This window comes from Pieris napi, chromosome 10 (assembly GCF_905475465.1).
Source record: "Pieris napi chromosome 10, ilPieNapi1.2, whole genome shotgun sequence".
Lineage (NCBI taxonomy): Eukaryota > Metazoa > Arthropoda > Insecta > Lepidoptera > Pieridae > Pieris > Pieris napi.
The window spans coordinates 1809493-1834363 of record NC_062243.1 but is presented as its reverse complement, the minus strand read 5'-3'; the positions used below and the strand labels follow the sequence as shown (position 1 = coordinate 1834363).

At 33.7% G+C, this 24871-nt stretch overlaps 1 protein-coding gene across 1 annotated transcript in view; it reads right to left on the bottom strand.

The window, feature by feature from the left end:
* Positions 1-2247: 2247 nt before the first annotated feature.
* Positions 2248-24871, bottom strand: part of LOC125052994 — a 51865-nt gene continuing 29241 nt past the window's right edge. Inside the window, exons 7-14 of the mRNA XM_047654133.1 lie at positions 22749-22868; positions 19151-19276; positions 18063-18206; positions 8486-8678; positions 6897-7030; positions 6600-6729; positions 5505-5595; positions 2248-4560 (exon numbers count right to left, since the gene is read on the bottom strand). Of these exons, the coding sequence (XP_047510089.1) occupies positions 4458-4560; positions 5505-5595; positions 6600-6729; positions 6897-7030; positions 8486-8678; positions 18063-18206; positions 19151-19276; positions 22749-22868 (1041 nt within the window). The 3' untranslated portion in view covers positions 2248-4457. The remainder of the gene's footprint in view (positions 4561-5504; positions 5596-6599; positions 6730-6896; positions 7031-8485; positions 8679-18062; positions 18207-19150; positions 19277-22748; positions 22869-24871) is intronic.

Genomic DNA, 24871 nt, shown 5'->3' with positions numbered 1-24871 from the left:
TTATTATAAATTTCCTCCTCTTTCAGAATCTCTATTTGAGATTTCTTAAATATTAATAGTTTATTAAATATTGGCAAAAAACTAAATGCCATTATTTTTTCATCTTTAATGGTCTATAACTTTTGGAATTTTTTATGTGCTAATACACGCTTTTAGCACATTTTTCTAGACGTCATTCCGGATCCAATGAGCTATCGCACATAATTTTAAGAGTAGTATCTCTATTTTGTTCCATTTTCAACTTGTCGACTAGACTATTATTTTAAAATCGCAATTCCTGCACACAGCGTAAACAAAAGAAAAACGTTAGGGGCCTCATAGCCTAGCGGTCTTATTAAGTGGCAGCAGCTAGGTGAGGGGGTCGGGTTCGATTCCCGGTTCGAGGGTTTTAATTTAATTTAATTTAAATTTGTTCTCGGCCTTTGAGAGGGTTGTGCGGTACCGGGCGAGTACCTAAACCATACATGGAGGACACGGTCGAATTTCTTAAGACAAGCACGAATTATAAAAAATCCTATACTTGACGCTGGCTAATGCACAAATCATGCCAGAGCCATAAAAAAAAAGAAAAACGTTAAATGAATAAACAAGTATTTGATGACACAAGAACAATTTTTAAAATTTAAAAAAACATTTTTTTTTAAATTTTATAGGTACGTGCAAAATTAATGGGCGTGTTAGCAATGTTAATTGGGCTGATGAATTCTGTTCATCTCTTTTCGTATATCCCATTGAAAACTTATCTCGGTCTGTCAGCAACATTGATGATATTTGGGATATGCAATGTTTTCGGAATAATATTTTCTTTACTTCTACCGGAAACAAAAGGAAAGACAGATGAAGAAATAAGAACACTGATCGAACGACGAATGAAATGAATAAAGAAAATTTACAATTAATGACATTTTGGATGTCGTATGTTATGTGGTAATTTTATAGCAATGGTAGGGGAGCCCAAGAGGGGATTTCGGGATTTACTAAAGCGCGGCAGATTAATATATAGGGGGATACCTTGTACCCGGTTAAGTACCTCCACAAAATATGAGGCCCATATATAAGGCCGCCCGTGAAGGAGACAGGATCAGATTAGTAAAAAAAAATTGACCATCAGAAATTCCCAAGCGCGTCAGATTAAGGTAGGGTGAGTTAATTACATCCTAAAAAGTGTGTATTCCACTAATCTGACTATTTGAGAGTGACGGAAAAAAAGGGGAGGGCAACAAAGTTGTAAAAAAAAACGTCATCTCGACATTCTCGAGCGTAGCTAATTTTTTTTTATTTTGAAGGAAATAATTCAAGAATAATGAAAAATATATAATCTGACGATTTCCGCAAGCCGAAATAACAAAAATTCGTCGATAAAGTTAAATGCGTGCAGATGCTCGAGTAAATCCCCATTTAGCATCGTGGGCTCCACTACCACAACTGGAGGGAATGTGCGAATCCTAGAGACAGTTACTTGCCATATTTGTGATATCTCCGACGCGATTTTTGTGCGACGCGAATTATAAATGATTTGATAGAACAGTAAAACTCATACCAATTTTTTTTAATATTGGTAAAAAGTACCAACCCAAAATATTAAACTGATGCTATTCATGTTGCACCCATATCTTATAACACGACTTGATCCGCAGTATGTAACGTTGCCCACAAACATTTTTTTTAAAGACTTGTGGTTTAACAGTCTGTTTATTTTAGTTTTAGTTTATTTCCAGATCTTCTCGGTTCTACGCCCTTGATTTAAGAACTGTCAGTAAATTTAGAAGTATTTAACTTTCTTTCAATTAATCTTATCGACGTTTATAAATGTATAAATTGTGTTACTAATGAGTGATATTGGGATTGATTGGGCATATTAATATCTGCGTTTAGCAGGAGTGGGGGTTTTGCGGCGTCGTAACTTTGATGTATTATTGTGTTTGACTACGACGTATTATATACTGAGTATATGTATTATGTAGTCTCTAGTGTTACAGTAAATTGAACATGTTTGTTTATATTAGTATGAAGTGAATAGGTACTGTATAAATTTAAATAAAATTATTATATAGTATACTCCTTTAGCTTAAGTTAATAATAATTAAGTTGTGGTATAGGGCCTTATTGTTGGCCCCATATTCTATAAACATGTTGACTGCTTTGTACAGTTAAAATTATATGGTAGGTCTCGGGACTTAAGTCTTTGCGGACCTAAAACTTACTTTTCCGCATAAAATGTACCAAGATTTATAAATAAAACGCAAATGACATCAAATCTTTTTTATTAAATCCATAATACAATTCAAAGAATATTACAAATATATTAAATTTTGCAGATCACTAATGCAGCTTATACCAAATTACAATTTACAAGTCTTAATATGTCTGATCGTGACTTTCTTAAATATATAGGACTATTTGCAAAATATCGGTTATAGGAAAACTAAAAGTATGAAAGTATACCGTACTAGAGTTGTCCAGTAGGTAAATTATGATTGGGACTTGCTAACATACGATTTGGTAACGACTGACTTGTCTGTGATTGTCTATTAAGTTTCCAATTAAAATTCTTTCAATAAGCCCAAATTGATTAAATTATTTACATTACGGCAAGTGATACCAAGTCCTTTAATAAACATTTTAATCAAACTCAAAATCAAACCTATCAAATTCACAATTCCTGTAAAGCACTCGAAACTTCGACTTATGTAAATAATGTAAAAGGTTGTTTAAATCTCATACTCGCAGAAACAAAAGACTATAGTGTCTTAATATTTATAAAATATCAACTCAAAGTACGGATGAGTAGAAGGTTAATCTATAAAAAAAGATATTGTCGGGTATGTAGAGACTGATAACAGAATAATTAATACTAAATTGGTAATTACCGCTAGAAAAAAAACAATTTAAAAAGTAGAAAGAAATAAGTATTTTTAAATTAATATTTGTAGATTTTTCATCTCTGCGGAAATTAATACTTGTATAAATATGTATTGTTCATTTTGATTTGGTATCAACAAATACGTAATAAATAATCTTAACATACCCGGTATCAAAAATTGAAAAGCCGGGGTGATTTAAAAACGTCAAAAAGAAGAAAACGTTTGATTGTGATTAGGGAAATCGACGAAAATGAACGTATTGTTGTATACACAACTATCTTAACCACCATCAATAGGTACGTGTTGATATTGCAATATTACAATTTTATAAAAAAAATATGATTTTTTTTATACTGAACTGGACAGACACATTTAGCTACAATCACATCTGATGTTGGGGTCTATCGAAGAGCACGAATGAATGTTTAAGAATGATTGAAGTGGGAGTTTTACTCCTTTGCTGTTATGTTATGTTTCGTGACAACGTTGGACTAGAGATGCTATTAACCAACCACAACCAAACCAAACCGTCATTGCTTTTACGTTTGCTAGATTTTTTAAAAATAGTTGAGTTCACAAAATTACCAGGCGTTTTACTATTCTAAAATCATATAGAATATATTAATGAAGAGTTTAGTTTATTCAAGTACAAACAGTAACATTCTAAACACGATATTTTGCATTATTATGTGATATTTTGATGATATCAAAGAGATATAGCGATTATAATTATTATCTAGATATTGAGATATTCCTACATACATCGTAAAATTTATCTACTATGACATACACAAGAAATATTTGGGTAAATAGTTATTAGAATATGTCACCACGTACTGTCATGTGATGCTCTGTGGGATTCTTTTCAGGTACAATATATGTTTTGTATGAAAGGCTAATATTGCAAGCTTGAGCGAGGAAATATAATACAACAGTATGGCTGAAAGTTTATAAAAGTTTCAAGAATCCTCAATTTTATAGATTGCCAATAGAGGGCGCTATTCTTTGTTTTAAATAATATATAGTACAGAATTTGATTTATTAGAGTCCCATAATTATTTAAATATATACTTTCACTGCTTCGATTCAAAGCAGGACAGAACTCCTCAATCTAAATATAATTTGGCTATATTAAAAGGATAGTATTTTTTTGACAAAATTAAATATATACTTAATTTTTTGTTTGTAAACAAATAGAATCCAATTATAGTTTATAAGTGTATGATTAAAAATATAGAAAATGATGTTTAACTGTGGATTGGTGTTAAATCTGACGCATAATTAAATTTAAAAAAATTCCAAAGAAAATTATAACAAAACATACAATTGTTATAACTTACTGAATAGTTAAATTATTAAAAATATAAAATAACTCGGTGTTTATATAAAAATAATAATTTAAAGACTTAGACAAAGTTATAAATCAATTTGTTTTTTTATTAATATACAAAATCGTAAATGTCAAAGATACAACCTAAAGTGATTGGAAATTTTAAGAATACATCAGAATCAACACGAATATAAATTAATGGATTGAACAAAACATTGGTCCGAAATAGGAGTATTTGAGCGGTAAGAATGTTTTTGTGAAGCTTAATGATGGGGAGGTCCCTTCAGAAGTTCGTGTTTGTAGGCGGAAAGAATGGCCCGATTCATGGCCGTGGATGGTGTGCTTTCGCCAAATTGTCGCATAATTCTGTAATATCAATGAAAATATTAAATAGTTATAGAAAAACACTTTTTTAACGGATTTGAAGTTATGTTTTTTTATAAATTTACAATTATTTTACACGTGACTACGCACGCCGTAAAGCGCGCGAAACGTCAGTTAAATTTATAGTAAAACATAACTTCAAATCCGTTAAAAAAGTGTTTTTCTATGTCTAAAAGTTATGTCAATAAAAGACAATACTATATTAAATAGTTATTTGGAAAAGTTTGTAACTCCCAATAGTAAGAAACTATCTTTATAAAATAAAAAAACTCAGATTTATGTATCTGTTTCGCGGTCATTTTCTTAATAGGCAAGTAGATTTTTTTATATTATAGGAGGCAGACGGGCAGGAGGCTCACCTGATGTTAAGTGATACCGCCGCCCAAGGACACTCGCACTGCCAGAACGCTCGCAAGCGTGCTGCAGGCCTTTTAAGAAATCGTACGCTCTTTTCTGATGATCCGCCTACTGTGCCTAACACACCCCTTCTCACGTTGACTTCGTCACGATGTTTTTCTTCACCGTACGAGCGAGTGTAAAATTATATACAGAGACAATACCTCAGAAAACTTAGCACAATATTGAAAGAGCTAAATTAAAAAAATACATTGTGATATGTATGTCACCGTAAAATTGTAAAAACCGTTAGATTGTAATCTATCTCGCGAGATTGTAAACTGTCGAAAGATTGTCAACTCAACATACTGCTTGCAATTTAACGTATTATTATTCGGTAGTTATATGAAATTGTTGGGAAGTAAAATTAATCTGTAATTGACCAAAGAAGTTTGAATGATAACTAAGTTAGTGTAGTACAATCTACCGAATACCGATAACCAATAACCGATAGATTACAATCTAACGGTTTTTACAATTTTACGTTAACATGTACATTTCATACTTTTATAGTACTACTGAATTTATACCTTGTAGCTGGATTAGCGGATATGCCGTCTCTGGACTGCAAGAGCTCCGGGTGATCGCCGATTGTGTCTGTGAGTGCTGCGATCATGACATCTGAAAATATAACAAGGTTAAATTAACTTATTTTTAACCAACTGCCCTGCGATTTTGTAACTACCTTTCGAAGTCACACAGCGGTTTTCGCATCGGCGGTCGCTCTCAAATCAGTCGTGAAGCAGTCATTTTTTGATTTGGCATTCTAATAAACAATAAACTACAAGCTCCCACCTTTTCAGAATGCCAAATCATAAAATGACTGCTTCACGATTGATTTGAGAGCGACCGCCGATGCGAAAACCGCTGTGTGAGTTCGAAAAGTGAGTTACAGAATCCCAGGGCAGAAAGGACATTTTAACCAGACTACGTCACGTTGTTGAAGTTTCAGTGTGAAATTTGTTTAAGTTAAATTTCGTAAGTTGTGCTTCTTGACAAATATCTGGGAAACTGAGTATATAATTAGAACTTCTAGAGAACCAGAGCCAACTTAGTTTCATTAAGTTTCATGTCGATCGGTTCAATAGTTTTTGATATATAGGTATGCCCATTTCTGTAAGGGCAACGTTTGCTACATAGTTAAATGTTAACAGGTATTTGAAATCGATTTAATCTTAAAAATATTGACACACAACGTAACCCATGTTACTTGATTTATTCAATGAAATTTTAAAAACTTTCAGATATATTGAACATAATTTATAACCATAAAAGTGCTTTAATGAGGCTTCCGTCCAGCATAAGTTTTTCGGAACTTTTACCATTCACAAAGCGCACGGGTGCTTTTAATATGAAAACATTTAATTGTTTTTTTAACATTTATCAATGACTCTCCATTCCTTCGTTAATAAGGTAATATAGCCAAACCAAATCAAATGTTTTTGTCTAATATTGTAGTTTGAGTTGAGGTTTCCTTCTACCAAAAGAACTAGTTTGTTTTTTGTTCGCCGGAGATTGCAGAATGTTAGAACTGTTTGCTGCGTAGACTTTTGAAAAAAAATAAACTTTGAGAACTAAGATAGTGTTCTTGTGTCAATAATATATATTTGAACATGAGTACCTACCGAGAACTTTCTTCTCAATGTTCCTGGATAGCTGTCCCCTTTCGGCTTCTAGTTCTAGGAAGGTCATGAATCTTTGCATCGACGCACGCGCACTCGCAGGTTCCCGGGATAGCGACTGTGAGAACATCATCTGAAAGGTAGAATGTTTTTACGAATTAATACAAGTTTTTTTGACGTTCATAAGTGTACATTGCGTTACCTATATAAATAAATGTAATTATTAAAAGCAGCCAATCGCTAAAATTAACAGATATTTAAAGTCGATTCAAGTTGAAAAACTATTTGAAACTTTCTAACCTTGGCTAGCTGGTAGATTATCTCTTCCAGGGTATACTCAGTGTAGAGGGTGTCAGCAGCTCGAAGTTTATCCATCATCTCTTCATACTCTTCTTCACTCACAATGGTTCCATCGCGGTCATAGTCAGACGTACCTGCGATAGAAAAATTGTTCGTTTGTTTCCGCTTGTTAAAGTTATAAACTTAAAAGGCTTGCTCCAGGGCTTATCTAATATGTTGTGGAGACGTTGTCCCAAACAAAAATTGTTTTGGGTTTGATGAATCACAATTATTATTATCGACCTTAATGTGAAGAACCGTATCTGCCCCATACCTCATTAAGGGGATACAGGATTCCTTACCATAAATTATAGAATTTAGGTGCAATATGGTACAAAAATAATGTACTCAAATTCGCTTTTGCAAATTCATTTTGAAGAACAAAACCTGGTTTCAAATTATTCCATTTTTTAAAAATAAAATTTTGTAAAAATTTAAATTACTTTCAAGTGTAAAGCGAACTTTGAATAGAAATTACTTTCGAAACGTAATGTGTAAAAAGTCGACATAATGGAATGCTAAACTTTGATAAGTTTCTTTGAATGTATTCCCAAACTTTACAGATGAGTCTAATAATATACGGTTGTGCCTAAAATATCTGATAATAAAGATTGAACTGAAAATTAAATACAAAACACAACATTTGTGTAAATTTTTGATAGTATGGTCTGCTAAAGCATCGATCCAGAAGACCCATGACTTCTTAATGCGCGTCGCGGAAGAAATTCGATACACGACAAGTGTTGTCTGATAGATTTAGAAGCTATTCATGTAGATTTAATGACTTAGTACTTACTTCAAATAGTTATTTGAGGTTCCCAAAAACGTTTTCTTGATTGAACATAGGCTACTTGAGTCGCATAACTTGTATAGTTTATAGACAGTATTGTTCCGTATATGTATTGATAATTATAGAGTGCCAATCTTTTCCATTATCAATATATCAATTCTTGAATGGAAGAATTATATATAATATTGCAGGATACGTAATCCTGACTGAACAGTTTAAAAGGAATTCTTTAAAAAAAATTTAGACTTCTAATACTTTGAAGTTTTCCATAATTTCACTCTTAAACATTTTTTAAATGATTAATTTATAGATAAAAGAGATAAACCTTCAAACTGAACTTGATATAAGTGATGTCAACTCCTACAGAATGTTCCTAGACCAACTTTCCAATACCCCTAAATATCGATTAAAAACCCCTAAAGTTTTTGTTGTACACTCAGTTTGAGAAGCAATTTCAAATATGCATTAAAAATACATTCAAGTTTTATAAAATATAAAACTACGTTCTCGAAGTATTATAGCTTTTCGATATTTATGACTACGCTTGAAGTATATGATTAAGTTTGTTGGTTGGGTTTTGGGTTTAATATAAATTGTATAGAATTGCGTCTTATGTAAGAAAGTAAATATATAAGTACCCCGTAAATAAAGGTACCTCGTAAACCCCTCCTAAGACATCTTGATTCTCCTTATATTTGAAGATAAATCACCCAAGTTCATCATTGCTTGAAATTACTTTATAAAATCTAGTAAAACTCACTGATAACATTCGTCTGCAGCATAGGATCATAGCCACGTTTCGCAATCTCCGGTCGGAGATCAGTTGAGACTGGTAGGGCTGGCACAGCGTTTAAATTATTGCTCATGTCCCAGGATTTGCTCGCGATTGACCGGACGATATCAGGGCTGCCACCGAATGGGAAGGATTGGAGCATTGGTCTGTATTGGTACATCTGAAATAAAAGAGCATTCACTAGTTATGAGTGATGTTTGATGCGATTGTGTTCCCCAAATAAAACGACGATTTTCGTTATATTAATGGCATATACTTCCTGTCAACTTATACAATTATTTATCTTTGAATAAAATTCAGAATCTTCGAATCATATGCTGTGAGCCAGAGATCTAAAATTATATCTATTATAAGTTTCTAATTGTTAATAAATGTTTTGTTCTTTTTATTATTGCGTGCAGTATGAAGGTTTTGTCAATTTTTAATTGATTGAATTTTAAAGTATATTGATGAAAATACTTAACAATTCATTTAATGGTAATATTCGTATATTTTAAGACACCAATGCTAAATGTTATATTTAATTACTAATATTTAATCCTGGAGTGTCGCACTTCATTAACTAAAGCTAAATGGAGTACTGAAATAATTACTCCCAGTTGAATTCAAGCTTAATCATTATGAATACGAACCATTTACTTCATAATTCGCTATCGTTTACTAAAACCGCACTTGACCTTAATTTCATGTAATGTATAGCTCCAAATGTAATTAGTATTAGTGTAGCGTATCTCTTAACCCTGAAGTCGTGAGTTTGCACTCCAATGAATGAATAGATTTTCTTGTCTATGTGTGCCTAAGACCCAAAATTTGAAATCTAAGAACAAGACAAGGGGTTGTCGTCTTTTTTATAGGTGTTTAAGTTTTATTATTAAAGTCTCTCTGAGGCTAAGGACTCATGAAGTGGCTTTCACCCGCGCCCGCCGCGGTGGCGGAATGGAGTTTTATTTTCAAAACTCACAAGACCGGAGTTTTGTGCGGTTACGCAGCCGTCACGGTTGCGGTTATCCCTCGTAAACTTGGCGGTTGATTATCGCAATACGGGCGGTTGCTAGACGGGCGGTTAAACGATCAGATGAGTTCCAGACCGCCATGGACACACACCAGAAACGAGCTGTTGTTTATACTTAATTCACAGAAAAATAAAAAAAAAGAAGGCCTAAAAGGTTCTGCGTACATCCACTAATTGCGAAAGAGATCGTTATGGATTATTTGTTACTCTTATTAATGAGTTAAAGAAGGATGAAGAACATCTTTAATCATTTTCGAATACTGCGGTCGCCCGCCAACCGATCGCAGAGCGCGCGGGTGCAACACAAATATCTGTGTTCTGCAAAGGCTGCGGTCCCGCAACCACCTCCGGCGCGATTGAAAACCACTTCGTGAGTCCTTACCCTAAATGGTATGGATGGTATGAATGGTAATAGGTAATGTTTAATCGGAATACGCCGACACCGACTTCAGCTAAGTACACATTTGACGTTACAATTACCCTATTCTTAATTGGTTTTAGAACTTCAAACTAGGATTTCATATTAAATGTATCCATGAAAATAGTTATGTTAATAACAAATTAATTAATTGTTATATTATTGCTGTCATAAGCATAACATTTCACAGACAATAGTACTTACGTTTACAATCTTCTAATTAGAGGGCTAATTTTATTGTGCAGAATTGTGTTCGACAAAACAAAGGTGTCTGTGGAAATGAGTAGACAACACGCATTGTGGCTATTTCACTGAGAATTTTTCTTGTAATAAAAGAGAAAATGAATATGAGATATAAAAAAGATACTGTTGTAAAAGGTACTTCAAGTGGAACAAAATTCTAAGTCGGCTGTGTTCTACGGAAAGAAAGTTTGTATTGTTTGTAGATGAATAAAAAAAATAAAAATATTTATTCAGCTACATCTTTATTTCTCTCCACATAAAATAAAAATATGTTCATTATGGAACATAAGATACATGTATCACTTATTCCACGTCATTAAATTTGAATTTGTAGGCATCCCTACTACATTCTACTACATTCTTAGCTCTTTATTTATATAATTTTCAAAAATTGTTAGTGAGTCAGTAGTTATCTACTGACTCACTAACAATTTTTGAAAAAAATACTATTAAAATATCAATTTTATAAAGCATTTTACTGCTGATGATGAAAATCGTCTGCAAAAGCGCACCTCCGATTTTCATTGCTCATCCTAGGCCAAGTCTATTACAAATATTTTCGAATGAGTAGAGTTTAGATATATTAAGGTTATATTTAAGTGGTATACAGGAGCAGTTTTGGCTTAGTGATTCAAATCTCAATCCTATGCGCGCATTTATAATTTGCCTTTATAGTGAAAGCAAACATTATGAGTAAATATTATATACCCAAAAGTCGACGACATATTTGAGGCACAGATTGCTGATCATCTACTAGGCTATGAGATAAGAAAATGATCAAACAAAGCCTCTGAGGCCTATACAGGACCTACCTTTACAGGATTATAAAGTGTTGGAACTCTGTCCAAAGATAACAGTTTTGTTTACTGACTAATCTTATATAAAAAATCCTCGTGTCACAATGTTAGTTACCATACTCCTCCGAAACGGCTTGGCCGATTTTTATCAAATTTTATATGCATATTCAGTATGTCTGAGAATCGGCTACTATCTATTTTTCATACCCCTAAGTGATAAGGGTTGTCCACCCCTAACATTTTATTTTTATTTTCTGGACAAAATTTTAATTTTTAATTTTTTTATAATGTGCCATTAAAAAATACATTCAACCCTAAATTTTCCCCTTCTACGATCAACCTCTATTTTTTATTTGTGACTTGAACTCTGAGGTTTATATAGAGAAAAATTCACAGAAAAACCTAAAAAGTTTTCTTTCCAGAAAACCGAACAGTCTCTAGGATAGCATAGCAAAATGGTCCATGTTGGTATGTACTAAAAAGGTAGGCTAAGTAAAATCACATTAAGGAGAAACGAAGTTCGCGGGGGCAGCTAGTACTTATATAGAAATTAAGACTGAATTGTTAAAAAGCCATTAAAAAAATATGGATTAATGATCTGAAATAATATTCATTAATATATAAGCTCTCCCCCCTTGGATGTCTGGCTGACTAGACGTGTTTTACGGCTACACCTTATAAAATTATTTTAAAAATATTTTTAAATTTAATATATTCAAAAATAAGTGATTCGAGTACTAGGCGCACATAACTCCCGAGGATACTCAAGACAAGCTTCGTGCACTGCGAGGCGACTGACGGCTCTCCCACCAAGCTCGGAGGCCACTCAAGTAACGCAGCATAAGAGTGAGTGAGATAATTATATTTGGCGCATCTCGTCGTTACGCATCCCGCAATTCGAGTGGCTAATTAGCATTAACGCCCACCTGCGTACGAGCAAGTTAAAGGAGGCGTGGCTAGTACTGGGCCCAATAGTGATTTATTAATTATACCATAAGATTAATAGTAAATCGCACATCACTTTAAGTGTTGTCGCCTTTATATTTTTGCACTGACACGGATAGCTTCTTCTGTTTGCGATCACAAAATGATTAGAAGTCCATGTAAACAAGATGTACAGTATGGCTCCGCTCCAAACTTAAACTTAAGTGATACTAGCACTATTGATGACAACATTACTCAACGTTCGAAGCGAAGGCGGTGCGAATGTGGTGGAGTTTCGGAAGAGTCAAAAATCGATAAATTCTTAAACACGATTAATATGTGGCGACAGGAAACTGATGAGAAATTGTCAGAAATAAAAACGTACGTGCAGGATGTTGTGCGACAAAACACAGAAATTCTGGCTTCGCAGAGTGAAACAGAAAAATCTATAGAATTTTTGTCGCAAAAGTATGATGACTTGCTGTTACAATTGAGTTCACATCAAAAACAAACACAATCTTTCCTTGAGCGTGTATCTAAGGTTGAAGACACAACAGAGGATATGGACCGTCGTTCTAGGCTGAGCTCCCTGGAAATTCGTAACATCCGGCTGGCAAACAGAACTCTGTCTCAGGATGAGCAGATATCTGTTGTCACTCGGCTTTTCAAGGAGATATCGGTGGAAGTCTCGTTGTCTGAGATATTTGATATCCGCCGTGTCCCGTCAAAGTCTGATAGTATCACTCTGGTATGCACCCTGAATTCAGTTATTACGAGGGGAAGAATTCTGAAGGCTTTCAAAGAACATAACAGAGGCAGTAACAAACTCAACTCCACCATCGTCGGTGGTCCGCAACATCCGATTTACATCGCCGAGCATCTGACGGCACAGGCACGCCGCCTATACTATCTAGCTCGAGAATACGCCAAGACGGAAAAATATAAGTATTGCTGGACTTCCGGAGGCCGAGTGCTGCTGAGGCAGGCAGACCACACCAAACTCATTGTTGTTACTAATGAAAGTCAGCTGGTTGGCCCCCAGCCAAAAAACTAGATCCTTGCGACGTATTTCCGTCTTTGTTTATGATTAGATTTAGTTTTTTAATTACTATGATATTAGTACTAGGTAAAATCATTGTTTGTAACTGTGCTATAGTGCCGACGCGCCTTTACATATGTATTATATTATATTTTATATTTCCTCATATAATATACCTATATAATTTAGCATTTCTGATAGTATTTGGTTCCTTAGGCTCAATTTTCAAATATTATTCTAGAGTTGTTACTCACGTAATTAATTTCATACCTCTTTATTCACACACAAATATTGTAGACACTTTTCTCTTATACATAATCTATGACTATCTCACTGATATTTACTATTTAAATTGTACTCTAATTCCAATGCGTGCATATATCCTTAAGTTTAGTAAACCTGTGCTTGCACTCATTGACCTTACACTGCTATTCCCATTTAATAACTGTATTGTGCTAGCAAATTGGTTACTTTTAGTTACTCAAGGCTTCAAAATTCGATCGTAATAATAGACAATTATTAAACAACATCGATAATCTATCGGTTGCTTCAAGCCATTGCTGTGATCCACATGAAGTCCGAAACTATTTACCTAAACATAATAAAGTCCTAAATATTATAACGCAAAATATTCGGAGCTTATCGGCAAATTTCGCGAACTTTGAAATTTTACTTACAAATTTTCATACTATCCCGGATATTATCATTCTCACTGAATGTTTTCTAGAAAGCAACCCGGTAATACCAACCATAAAAGGTTTCTCCAGCATCTCTTCCTGTAACCCAGTTAATAAAAATGACGGAGTCCTGGTTTACTATAAAAATTGTATTACAGGCATCTCAATTGAAGAACCCTCTGTAGCAGAAGCCAGCGTTCTCTTAATTAAACTTAATATTGATACTGCAATTTTAGGTATTTATCGACCAAGTGCTTTCAAAAATAAAACGAACTTTATTAACTCTCTAAATACCTTGCTAGAATCTCTTAAAAGTTTCAAAAATATAATAATCTTAGGTGACATAAATATTGATATTACTCCAGAGAATCTTAACCAAGAAGCTGAAGATTATCTCAACATGTTGGTTTACCATGGGCTTCTCCCAACTCATACCTTCCCTACTCGTTTTCCTTCTTCTACGTGTCTTGATCACGGTATTCTTAAATCACCTCTTACTGCTCTTACTCTTGTCATCAATTCTTCAATCACTGATCATAATTCAGTAGTAATGTCCTTAGATATAAAGAAACGCTACTCTGCTCCTACTCGATCTATCAAAAAAGTGGATCATGATAGCCTCTCACAGTCTCTCCTGAATACAGATTTTTCATCTGTTCTCAATAACACTGACTGTGAAGAAGCAACCAACAATTTGATAGAAATTCTTCAATCAGTTATCTCTATGCACACCTCCGTAATGACTCGCTCTCACCGCACTAAAATCATCAAGCCATGGATGACCCCAGGCTTACTTAAATGTATACGTAATAGAGATAGAATGCATTACAAACTAAAAAAGCAACCTGAAAATGATATTCTGCGTAAAACATACTACAGATACCGGAACTTCTGTAATAGTCTACTGAAGAAATTAAAAAAGAATTATGAAAAAGGTCTACTACTAAATGCAGGAACTAACACCAAAAAACTTTGGACAGCTATAAAAGACGTTAGTAATCTTAATAAAAAACATGATAGACCAAGTGACCTCCTAAAATGTAGAGCGAATCCAAAAGACTCAACAAACCATGTTAACTCTCACTTTGTGGGTATCGGAAAATCGCTTGCCTTAAATATACAATCCAATCATCAACACGACTCTCCACCTCCATTACGGCCAAATCCTCCTTTTCCTCTCCAATCATTCGTCATGCTCGACACTTCTATTGAAGAAGTCGAAATCACTATAAATTCCTTGAAAGAAAGCTGTGCTGCAGGTTGGGACAACATCACGTCTGCCATACTTAAACGCAACCTTAAAACATTAGCTACACCAATCGCCCATGTATGTAACTTAAGTATGCGTACGGGAATCTTCCCATCCGCTTTTAAAAAGGCAATAGTGCATCCCATTTTCAAATCCGGCAACCGTGGCAGTGTCGACAACTATCGCCCCATCTCTATTCTGTCAGCACTGTCCAAGATCCTTGAACGCCTAATAAACAAACGTCTCGTTAGTTATCTGGAAGATAAACAATTACTTTCTCCGAACCAATTCGGTTTCAGAGCTAAAAGATCTTCATCGGATGCCATCCATGAATTAACCGATCACATAGTTGGGAACTTGGACAGCCATAGGAAGTGTCTGGGCATATTCTTAGACCTCGCGAAGGCATTCGACACTGTCTCGGCCCAAATCCTTCTACAGAAACTGGAAGCGCTTGGAGTGAGAGGAGTTCAACTTTCCTTATTTAAAAGTTACCTCAGCGGTCGGAGTCAATGTGTAGTGGTAGATGGCCATGTCAGCTCTTACCTTCCAGTGGAATTCGGAGTCCCCCAGGGCAGCATTCTTGGTCCTACGCTGTTCCTAGTGTACATGAATGATCTGTGTTCCCTGAAAATACCTAATTGCAAATTGGTCTCTTACGCCGACGATACTGCTCTTGTTTTCTCTGCAAAAAGCTGGAGGGAAGCTTTCTCTTATGCACAGACCGGATTTGATATCGTTTCGTGTTGGCTGCGCCAAAATTTATTAACTCTTAATATAGAGAAAACTTGCTATCTTACCTTCTCCATATATACTCCTCCCATAGCCTTAATCCCGTATTCCTTAACTGCCCATACACATTCTTCTGTTCCTTCTGTTCCATGCTCTTGCGCTACATTGAAGAGAGGTTGTACGGTTAAGTATCTTGGCATCACACTAGATAGTCGACTCACGTTTCAGGCCCATCTTATGAATATGTGTGGTAGAGTCCGCAAACTCATGTTTATCTTTAAGAAAATTCGTCATGTTGCCGAGCCTCATATAGTCAGAATGATGTATTTAGCATTATGTCAATCTGTTTTATTATATGCTATCACCACTTGGGGTGGTGCAGCCAAAACCCATCTGCTGTCCCTGGAACGTGCCCAGAGGGCTCTTCTAAAAGTTTGCTTATTCAAACCCATTCTTTTCCCTACTTTCACCCTCTATCAGGAAGCTCAGATACTTACTGTACGTCAACTGTTCATCCTAAACACAGCCCTCAAACAGCATCACGAACATAAACCTAGTCCTTCTTCCTCTCGATCTGCTCGCCGCCCACCCCCTGTTCACCTTCCTTCTCTCTACACTGCCTTTTCCCACCGCTTCTACTGTTACCTCGGCCCTTTTATTTACAACAAACTAAATCGCAAGCTGAATATTCACTTACTCTTATCCTTCAGTTGTAAAAAGAAGGTCACTGCCTACATACAAGGTCTCAACTATGATGAGACTGAAAACTTAATCCAACCAATGGTCTAACTTACAATTTATAGCTTATTTTTGATTTACTATTTATTTTTATACTTATTTATGTACTGTTATCTATTTATCTAAGTACTAATATATATATATTTATCTAAGTACTAATATATATATATATATAATAATATATATATATATAATAATATATATAATAATTAGCACGGATGTTATATCGGCGCGATTGCACACCTACATATTTTAATTAGGTACCTCTTTTCTCCATGTTACATCTGTAAAATGTCCTTATTAATAATTTACTCTTGTTACTGGTTACTTTTTTACACCATGTGGGGAGAGGCTGGTGGTCTGAGATACAAGCCCTGCTTAGTTCAGTCACCAGTCTCTCACAATCTTATAATGTTTCCTTGCGACAATATATCTGTTTCTTAATATTTAGTTAATATCAATGTAAGATTGTGGAGAAAAATAAAGATTTTTATTATTATTATTTTATTATAATATAAAAACCACTGTACGGAATCATAAGTAAAATATCATAAGCGAAAGTGATAGTTTCTGAAGACCTAAGCAAGGTCCTAACCTAATTTTAATTCCAGGGTTTGGTTTTAACACTATACCATGTATATTTGATAAAAGTAAACTGTGTAAAGCGTAGCCTTAATACACAAAATCAAGATTACATTAATGGAACAGGGGTCACCGGTACTATCTACCAGGCGCCAACTTAAATGTTTAAGCGCACTTGAAACCCACGGCCCAAGAGTCCACTAACAATAGATATTGGTCTAGCTATCTTTAGATGTAAATATATAATATATGTATATTGTATATCAAAAAAAGCCAATTACATATTTAATAGTTATGAAAGTTAATTGTATAGAGCATTTCAACATTCACAATTCCTCAATCATACAAATTTGCTTGAAATCGATTCAGCATATTGAACGTAATTATATTAGCTGTAAAGTTTATTGTCCCTTACTTGTTTTATGATCAATCTCTGCTTTATATGTCTTGCACTAAACCACGTGTTGCTATACATTAGTTTCGGTCACAGACGACGCAAGGTTTGACCTACTTTCTGATAAATACAAACCTGTTTGACCTGGCAATGATACTGAAATACGACTTCTATTTTTATAATATCATTGAAACTAGTCTATTCAAACAGAAACGTAAAGAAATGTTATTTATACACGAGTGGAATGTTTGATTCACAACGTTCTATATGTTGAATGTATTGTTTGCTACGAGAATGCTACGACGGTGCTACGAAATCTTGTAGCAAAGTGTTTTCCTGTTTTCAGTAGTGGACTCTGAGTATGTTTTAACTGTCATTAGAACGTAATCTAGCGTAAATTCTTTACTATATATTCTATTTACAAAATAGTAAATTATGCAACGGATTATAGTGTGTTTTCATCACTCTAGTGAAGAGGAAACTATGTTTGTGTATTGTCATAGATTTTTTATCTTTTTATTTGTTTTGCATGCAGTTGTAATGAGTCATAGTTATAAGAGAGTTTACTAGTAGTTATTTAGCTACTTATTTTGTAGCATGTGGCGTACGTGGACGTATGAAAACTAAGTCGCTTCGCGCTTTATACACTTTTTAACTTAACTTTTCCATTTCATGCGTCCCAATTTATTTATATTTTAGAATATCAGATTTATACAAAATTATTAGAGAATCTACTTACCTTTGCATTTTGTTCTATAAGTGCGTTCCTCAGTTTATCTTGCTGAGCGTTTTCAGCGTTAATGGTTTGAGCGTAATGTGCCCGAAGATAGTCGATGTTAAACTTTATCTCTTGTAGAAACGCTATGGCCTCTTCTTTGTTCATCTATATGAAAATACAATATTAAGTGAAATTATGCTTGTGTTATATGTTAAATCTACTTTTTGGCATAGCATATGGGATTTGGAGTAAGGTGATGGAAAGTAGACAACGTAAGGTACACCAGTGGTGAAATTATTGGCTGGCTAATATACTTTTTAATTGTATAGAAAAAAAATACAAATTATTTCGTAGCCTACAAAAAATAATCTATTCTAATGTTGCAACCGCTATGTGAGACCAGCTGCGCACTGAAGTATTTTGGAACCAATTTTAGGGTCCTTCAAGAAAAGAGCGTACCAATTCTCAAAAGACCAGCCAGCCTTGTTATGTAAAAAAAAAATTCAAATAATTATTTATGAGCCCTATCTATTGTCCCACCTATATGATAGATGTTGGTGTAACTTATGTAGTCAAGTTAATAAAAGTTGTTATTTCATCATCACTTTTATCTATTAATATATTATGAATTAATTTAAAAAAATACTCAGAGTATGGCTGTCAGTGTAAAATTATAATATATATATACACTGGTGTTGTATCAACAAGAACTTCAAGTACGTATTCGCTAAATTACTAGCAAATCATCGTTCGTATCACAGAAATTTTTATTATAGCTAATAAGTATATCAAATTATTTAAAAACTTTTATAAAAATTTGAATATTTAATTTTCGAAATAATGACCTGATTAACCTTTCAGAGCTTTTTGAATAACAATGAATAGTTAACGATTCATTGTTTAGTTCTTCAAAACTTAGCAGTATTCACGTAGACCTTTTGATAACTAAATAAATAAATCTAAAAAGTAAAACTAGTATAACCGGTTGCCTTTATACAATCCTTGTTTTTATAACAATTTGTATATCACTTTTATGAATTCGACATACAATAGGGAGTAAAAATGTATTTTTAATACTTGCGTCAACGAACGTTGTTATTGAAACATACCAAGCCCTCTTGAAGAAATTCCTCTATTGCGTTAGTTACTCCATGTTCGTCGCCAGTCCAGAAGACATATTCAGCCATGTCCAGAGGCGAATATTGTACACCGGCGTATGATGAATAGTGGTCCATCTGTTTAATACAAATTATTATTATTATGCCTTTATTGCTGATACCCAGTACAATGTTATAACAATTATTTAAGTTACATAAAAAAAACACTTAATTCTAATACATAAATAAAACTTAATCTAATACGCCACTTGACCCGTTTAGGTTGTCAGCGTGTCCTGTGACACATAGGCCTCTTCCAGCTGTTTCCATTCTTTTCTGATATAAGCTCTTCTTGTCCAAGTTGTGCCTCCTATTATCTTTATATCGTCTGCCCATCTCTTGCTCTGTCTTCCTCTTTTCCGTTTTCCATCGCGTGGTTGCCATTCTGTAATTATTTTTGTCCATTTCAACCTGCTATCCCTCTTTATGTGCCCAGTCCAGCGCCATTTCAATTTAGGTAATTTTCTTTATAATGTCTTCTACTTTGGTCGCTGATCTGATCTCTTCTGCTCTTTTTCGATGTCTCAGTGTTACACCCACTATGCTTCTTTCCATTCCTCTTTGGCATGTTCTCAATTTTAGAAGATGTTTTTGAGATAATGCCCAAGTCTGGCAGCCGTATGTAACACATGGTAGGATCATATAGAATATTTAATTGGAAGTCTTTGACGGCTTTTTAAATTAAAAACAAATGTCCAATCAAAACAGTAATATTAGTATTGGTCAATACGGCCCTCTCCGAATTAAAGCGTTAACACTAAATTTTCTTCTGACGACGCTTTCTGTGAGCGTGTGCTTGTATGAAATTCAAATTTCAAGTTTTATTTTAGTTATAGCTTAATATGCTACTTATTTTATATGTGAAACTTCTTTAGGCGCATGAGGGTAAATTGTTTATGGAACGTCACGAAGATGTGCAGCGGTTTTGTCGAAGAAAAGGGAGAGAGCGATTGAGACCGATTGAGAGAGAGTGAGAAGGGTGAAGTACCTTATAGAAATTCCATTTTAAAATAAAAATTTCGTAAAGAGAATTTATAAAATATTATTATTTTATATTTTATGAAAAATAATTTATTGAAATCTCAAATGACGAATTGTAAATTAAAATGATACGTGTTTCTATTATCGAAGATATAAATTAAAAACATTAAATTTATTATTCGTATTAATTTTCGACACTTTTAATGACAATTAAATGCATTAAATTCCTTACATATCTTCTTTTTTCCCTCCCTCTAAGTCTTGGAAATCTAAAGTTTTAGACTTGAATAAATATGAACAAGAGTTAAAAATAAGTTTGCCAAAGAAGTTTCACTTCTGACATGTGTAATTTGTAAGCACGCTCTGTTGTTGTCTTGAGCATGGCTTTGAAGCTTTAAATATATAAATATAAATGAAAGAGCGCTCCGTTGGGGAATAGAAGACGTGTATTTCATATTATATAAACTAGTGTGATCCGCTTATTCGCCAGTCATGCACGTACGAGGTTCTGCTCCAGTAAATCTTTCTCAGCTTTGTCAATATCTTTGGAATGACCTAGAAGATATTTAAGTATGTAGTCTGCGGTTTTATCTCTATATATAAAATTCTCGTGTCACAATGTTCGTTCCCATACTCCTCCGAAACGGCTCAACCGATTCTTATGATTTTTTTTATGTATATTCAGTAAGTCTGAGAATCGGCTACTATCTATCTTTCAAAATTTAATTTTTAATTTTTTGACACTTTTTTTGTTTTTATTTTTTTATGATAAAGCATACAGAAATACATACAGCTCATAATTTACATACACCCCTCTACGATTAACCGTTTAACGTTATTTTTATTCAACTAAAAACATGTTTTCTAGAAGTAATATACATAGAAAAACAACGTTTGGGTCAGCTAGTATTTACATAACATTCTGTACACGTAAATATTTTAACTTATGAATTTTAATATACGTAGTTTCGGTGGGATTTGACTAATTTGAAGTACGCTACTAGTATTTAAACTTTATAAGTTGACTATATGTATATCTGAATCACCTCTCACATTAAATAAAAAGCGAATCAAAACATGAATTTATAACAATTTAATATTGAAGTTAATAATTTTATAACAGTACTTTAAAAGAATAGATTGCTTTACTCAAAATGACATCGTTAGGTTTACGAGTAACAGACGTGAGGGCTATAAACCGTAACGTTATGGTCGGAATGCATTATTTTAATTTTAGTAACAGAGATTTTATGTAGACACTTTCCAAGCCAATTTACAAAATTACTTATTTTGTAAGTTTATCTAAAGCATTAAGGATAGTAACACAGTTCAATTGTTTTCTTGTTACTTTATGTTTTTATTGTATTAGTTTCGTAGTTTAATTAACTTTATTTACTTAAAGTAATATTGTCTTTTCTTGACATAACCTTTACACATTTAAAGAAAAATCTTTTTAACCGGATTAAAGTTATGTATTATAAATTAACAATTATTTAACATAATTTTAAATTCACCGTGACCACGCACGCTGTAAAGCACGCGAAACGTCGGTTAAATTTTAAATTATGTTAAATAATTGTAAATTTATAATAATACATATCTTTAATCCGGTTAAAATGTTTTTTCTTCAAATACTTAAAGTAAGTTTAAGTAATTTTTAAATTATTTTTGTTACAGCTCAATATGACTTTGCTGTGGAATGGAAGCCTGGTTATCCATATCACAGGTTCTTACCTAGTTTGGAAACCAATCTCCCAATACCCCCTTAACTGTAATCTTATTGTTGCAAATGTTATATGGGAGTAAATAAAGTCCCTTTTTAGGAAAGAGGAGATTTGACACTCCCCTGCTTAGCTTCTCAGCCATAGATCAGTCTGATTGCGTGGTTGATACGCTGTTAGAGGTCTTATGTATAAAATAAAAATAAAAACTATATGCAGTACTTTTCTGATTTTGAAGACAGACATTTTGTTAATTTCTTATAACGAGTTTGGCTTCTAGAATCTCACCTACCTAATAACTACGAACAAAAGGTAACGAAGGTAGGTTCTTGAATTAAATAAATGTTTTTTTTAATTATACAAGATAACATTTATTTTCCCGAGTACGCATTCAAATAAAACTTCTAACCGTATTTAAACTCTCACTGACCGCGTTAGTTAATGCAAAAAATAAAAAAAAGAAGTGCGTGCGTACAAAGTACACATGTCAGAAGTCAAAATTCTTTGGAAAACTAATTTGAGATTTCAATAAATTATTTTGCATAAAATATAAAACTAATATTTCATAAATTCTATTTACGGAATTTTAATTAAAAAAATAGAATTTCTATAAGGTAATTCGCCCTTCTCACTCTCTAAATCGGTCCAATCGCTCTCTCCCTTTTCTTCAACAAACGCTGCACATCTTCGTGACGATTTTCAAAATTTTACCCTCATGCGCCTAAAGAAGTTTCACTTCAAAATGCGTGTGTATTTACATTAAACACATTACATAAATTGTTTTTATACAATATATACACATACATATACATATATGCAAAACTGAGAGATGACGAGGGTATACTAACGTTATTCTTGGTTTCCTTGGTGATGTCGGCGTTGAACGCCCGACGTACCGCAGTGTGACCATTTGATGGATTCGAAGTTGCTGAACCGGGTTGAATTAGTCGAGCTGCTCCGTGAAATACCTATACAGATATAAAAAATAGTAAATTAACTTAATGGTTTAGTTTGTCATGAATCTACATTAACAATTCACATCAATTGACCTAGTCCCATGCTAAGCTAGTGAAGCTTGTGTTATGGGTACTAGGCAACGGATATACATACATATTATAGATAGATAGACATATAAATACATATTTAAACCAAGACCTAAACACAACACCAAACGCTCATCACATCGATGTTCGTCTCAGCCGGGGATCGAACCCGGGACCCATGGATTCGCAGTCAGGGGTACTAACCACTAGACCAATGAGTCGTCAAATAATAATCTATAACAAATAAAAAAACTTTAGAGGTGTCAGAGGTGTCAAGGGACACCCGGATGGAACGAAATTCCTTTCGATTAATTTATATGTTAATTGGTATCATAACAGTATGATAGATTTTCTCGACACCAATCTTACGACGAAAAAAAAAGCCAAAATCACGAGGTGTTCCCAGGCGGTCGCCCATCCAAGTACTGACCTCGCCCGACGTTGCTTAACTTCGGTGATCGGACGAGAACCGGTGTATTACAATAGCAAATAGCAAAAAAGTGTCGTGACAACTTTTCGTAAGAATTTTTTCCGTCTAGCCCCCTTTCACAACGCGCGATAAGGAACTTCGTTCCAATAAAAATAATAATCGAATGAAATAAAAATTCATTTATTCATAGAGGTAACTATGTACACATATGAATGTCAATATTAAAAAAATATAACGCTCTAAATTTACATTGGAGTAGTACTTGCCAAGGGCGAACAGTTAGCGAGAAGAACTGGTATGTTAATCTCCGCAATTTATTTGAATGGCCAAGTTTTTGGCCAACCATATCACCATGCACCATTAATAAGTTACGTATATAAAGTCGTTTTAAAGTTTTTTTATCTAAATGTAGTAGTAAAAAATAAACAAAATTACGTATAACCATAGTTTCCCAAAACTTCAAAGAGACCAAGAAGGTACGTGAATCTATTGCAAATATACCGATACCTCTACAGGGTTTCACTTCGTTGAATTAGTTACACGTGCCGGTTACTTTTTGTGCGTGATCGATAATGCCCACGCAATTCGGAGACAAGATAATTTCACAGTTCTCTGTTATTACTTTTCAATGTTTTATACTTTCTGAGCAATTGCCAAGTTAGGGTGCGATTTTAAACCCCTAAAGGTGTTCGATGCCCGGATGTACTCAAATAAAATGTTAATAAAAGTAAATTAAAATGGCAATAAAATGCGCTTAGCATCGACCAATTATTTTGAAGACATCTAAGTAACTTTCCATTTCAGCCATGAATATATCTCTTTCAGGATTGTCAAAAAATTTTAACCAAAAACCAAACACTTGATAGACAGATCAAGAGGAAAATTTCGTTTTATAAAAATCCAAATACGCAATTATACCAGCGTAGCGGCAATAAATAGCGGTAATTTTAATCCCCTTCATATAACCAAATCAGATCCACTTATTTTACTAATGTTAAACTGTGTTTACGCTATGATAAAAAGAAAAATATTGTGTTGTGTTGTGTTGTGTGTGTGTATAAATTATGTAGCAGAAGTAGTATGCTTAGTAAATATTTAATCGAACGTGATAAAAGTTAAACATATAAATTGTAGTCAATTCTAGATGTATAAATAAAAATCATTCAAAGGATCAGAGTTTATCGTTAGCCCTCTAGCCTCGTGTATGTGTAAAAAAAATATTATACATTTATACAATTTAAATAGTATACATAAAACGCAATTTAAATCATACACAATATGTTGCATAGTAAAGTAGAAATTTAATGTGGCAAGAAATAGTATTGTTACTTATACATTCGGTCTTTTGTTGAACAAAGTATTTTATATGAAAATAGTATTCACATTGAAACAAAGCAAATGTATTATGTGAGGCAATTCAAGCTTATGTTAACTTGAAAAATACGATTGTATAATGCAATCTCGAATAGAGTTCTACAGTTCTACCATGTATTCTTAT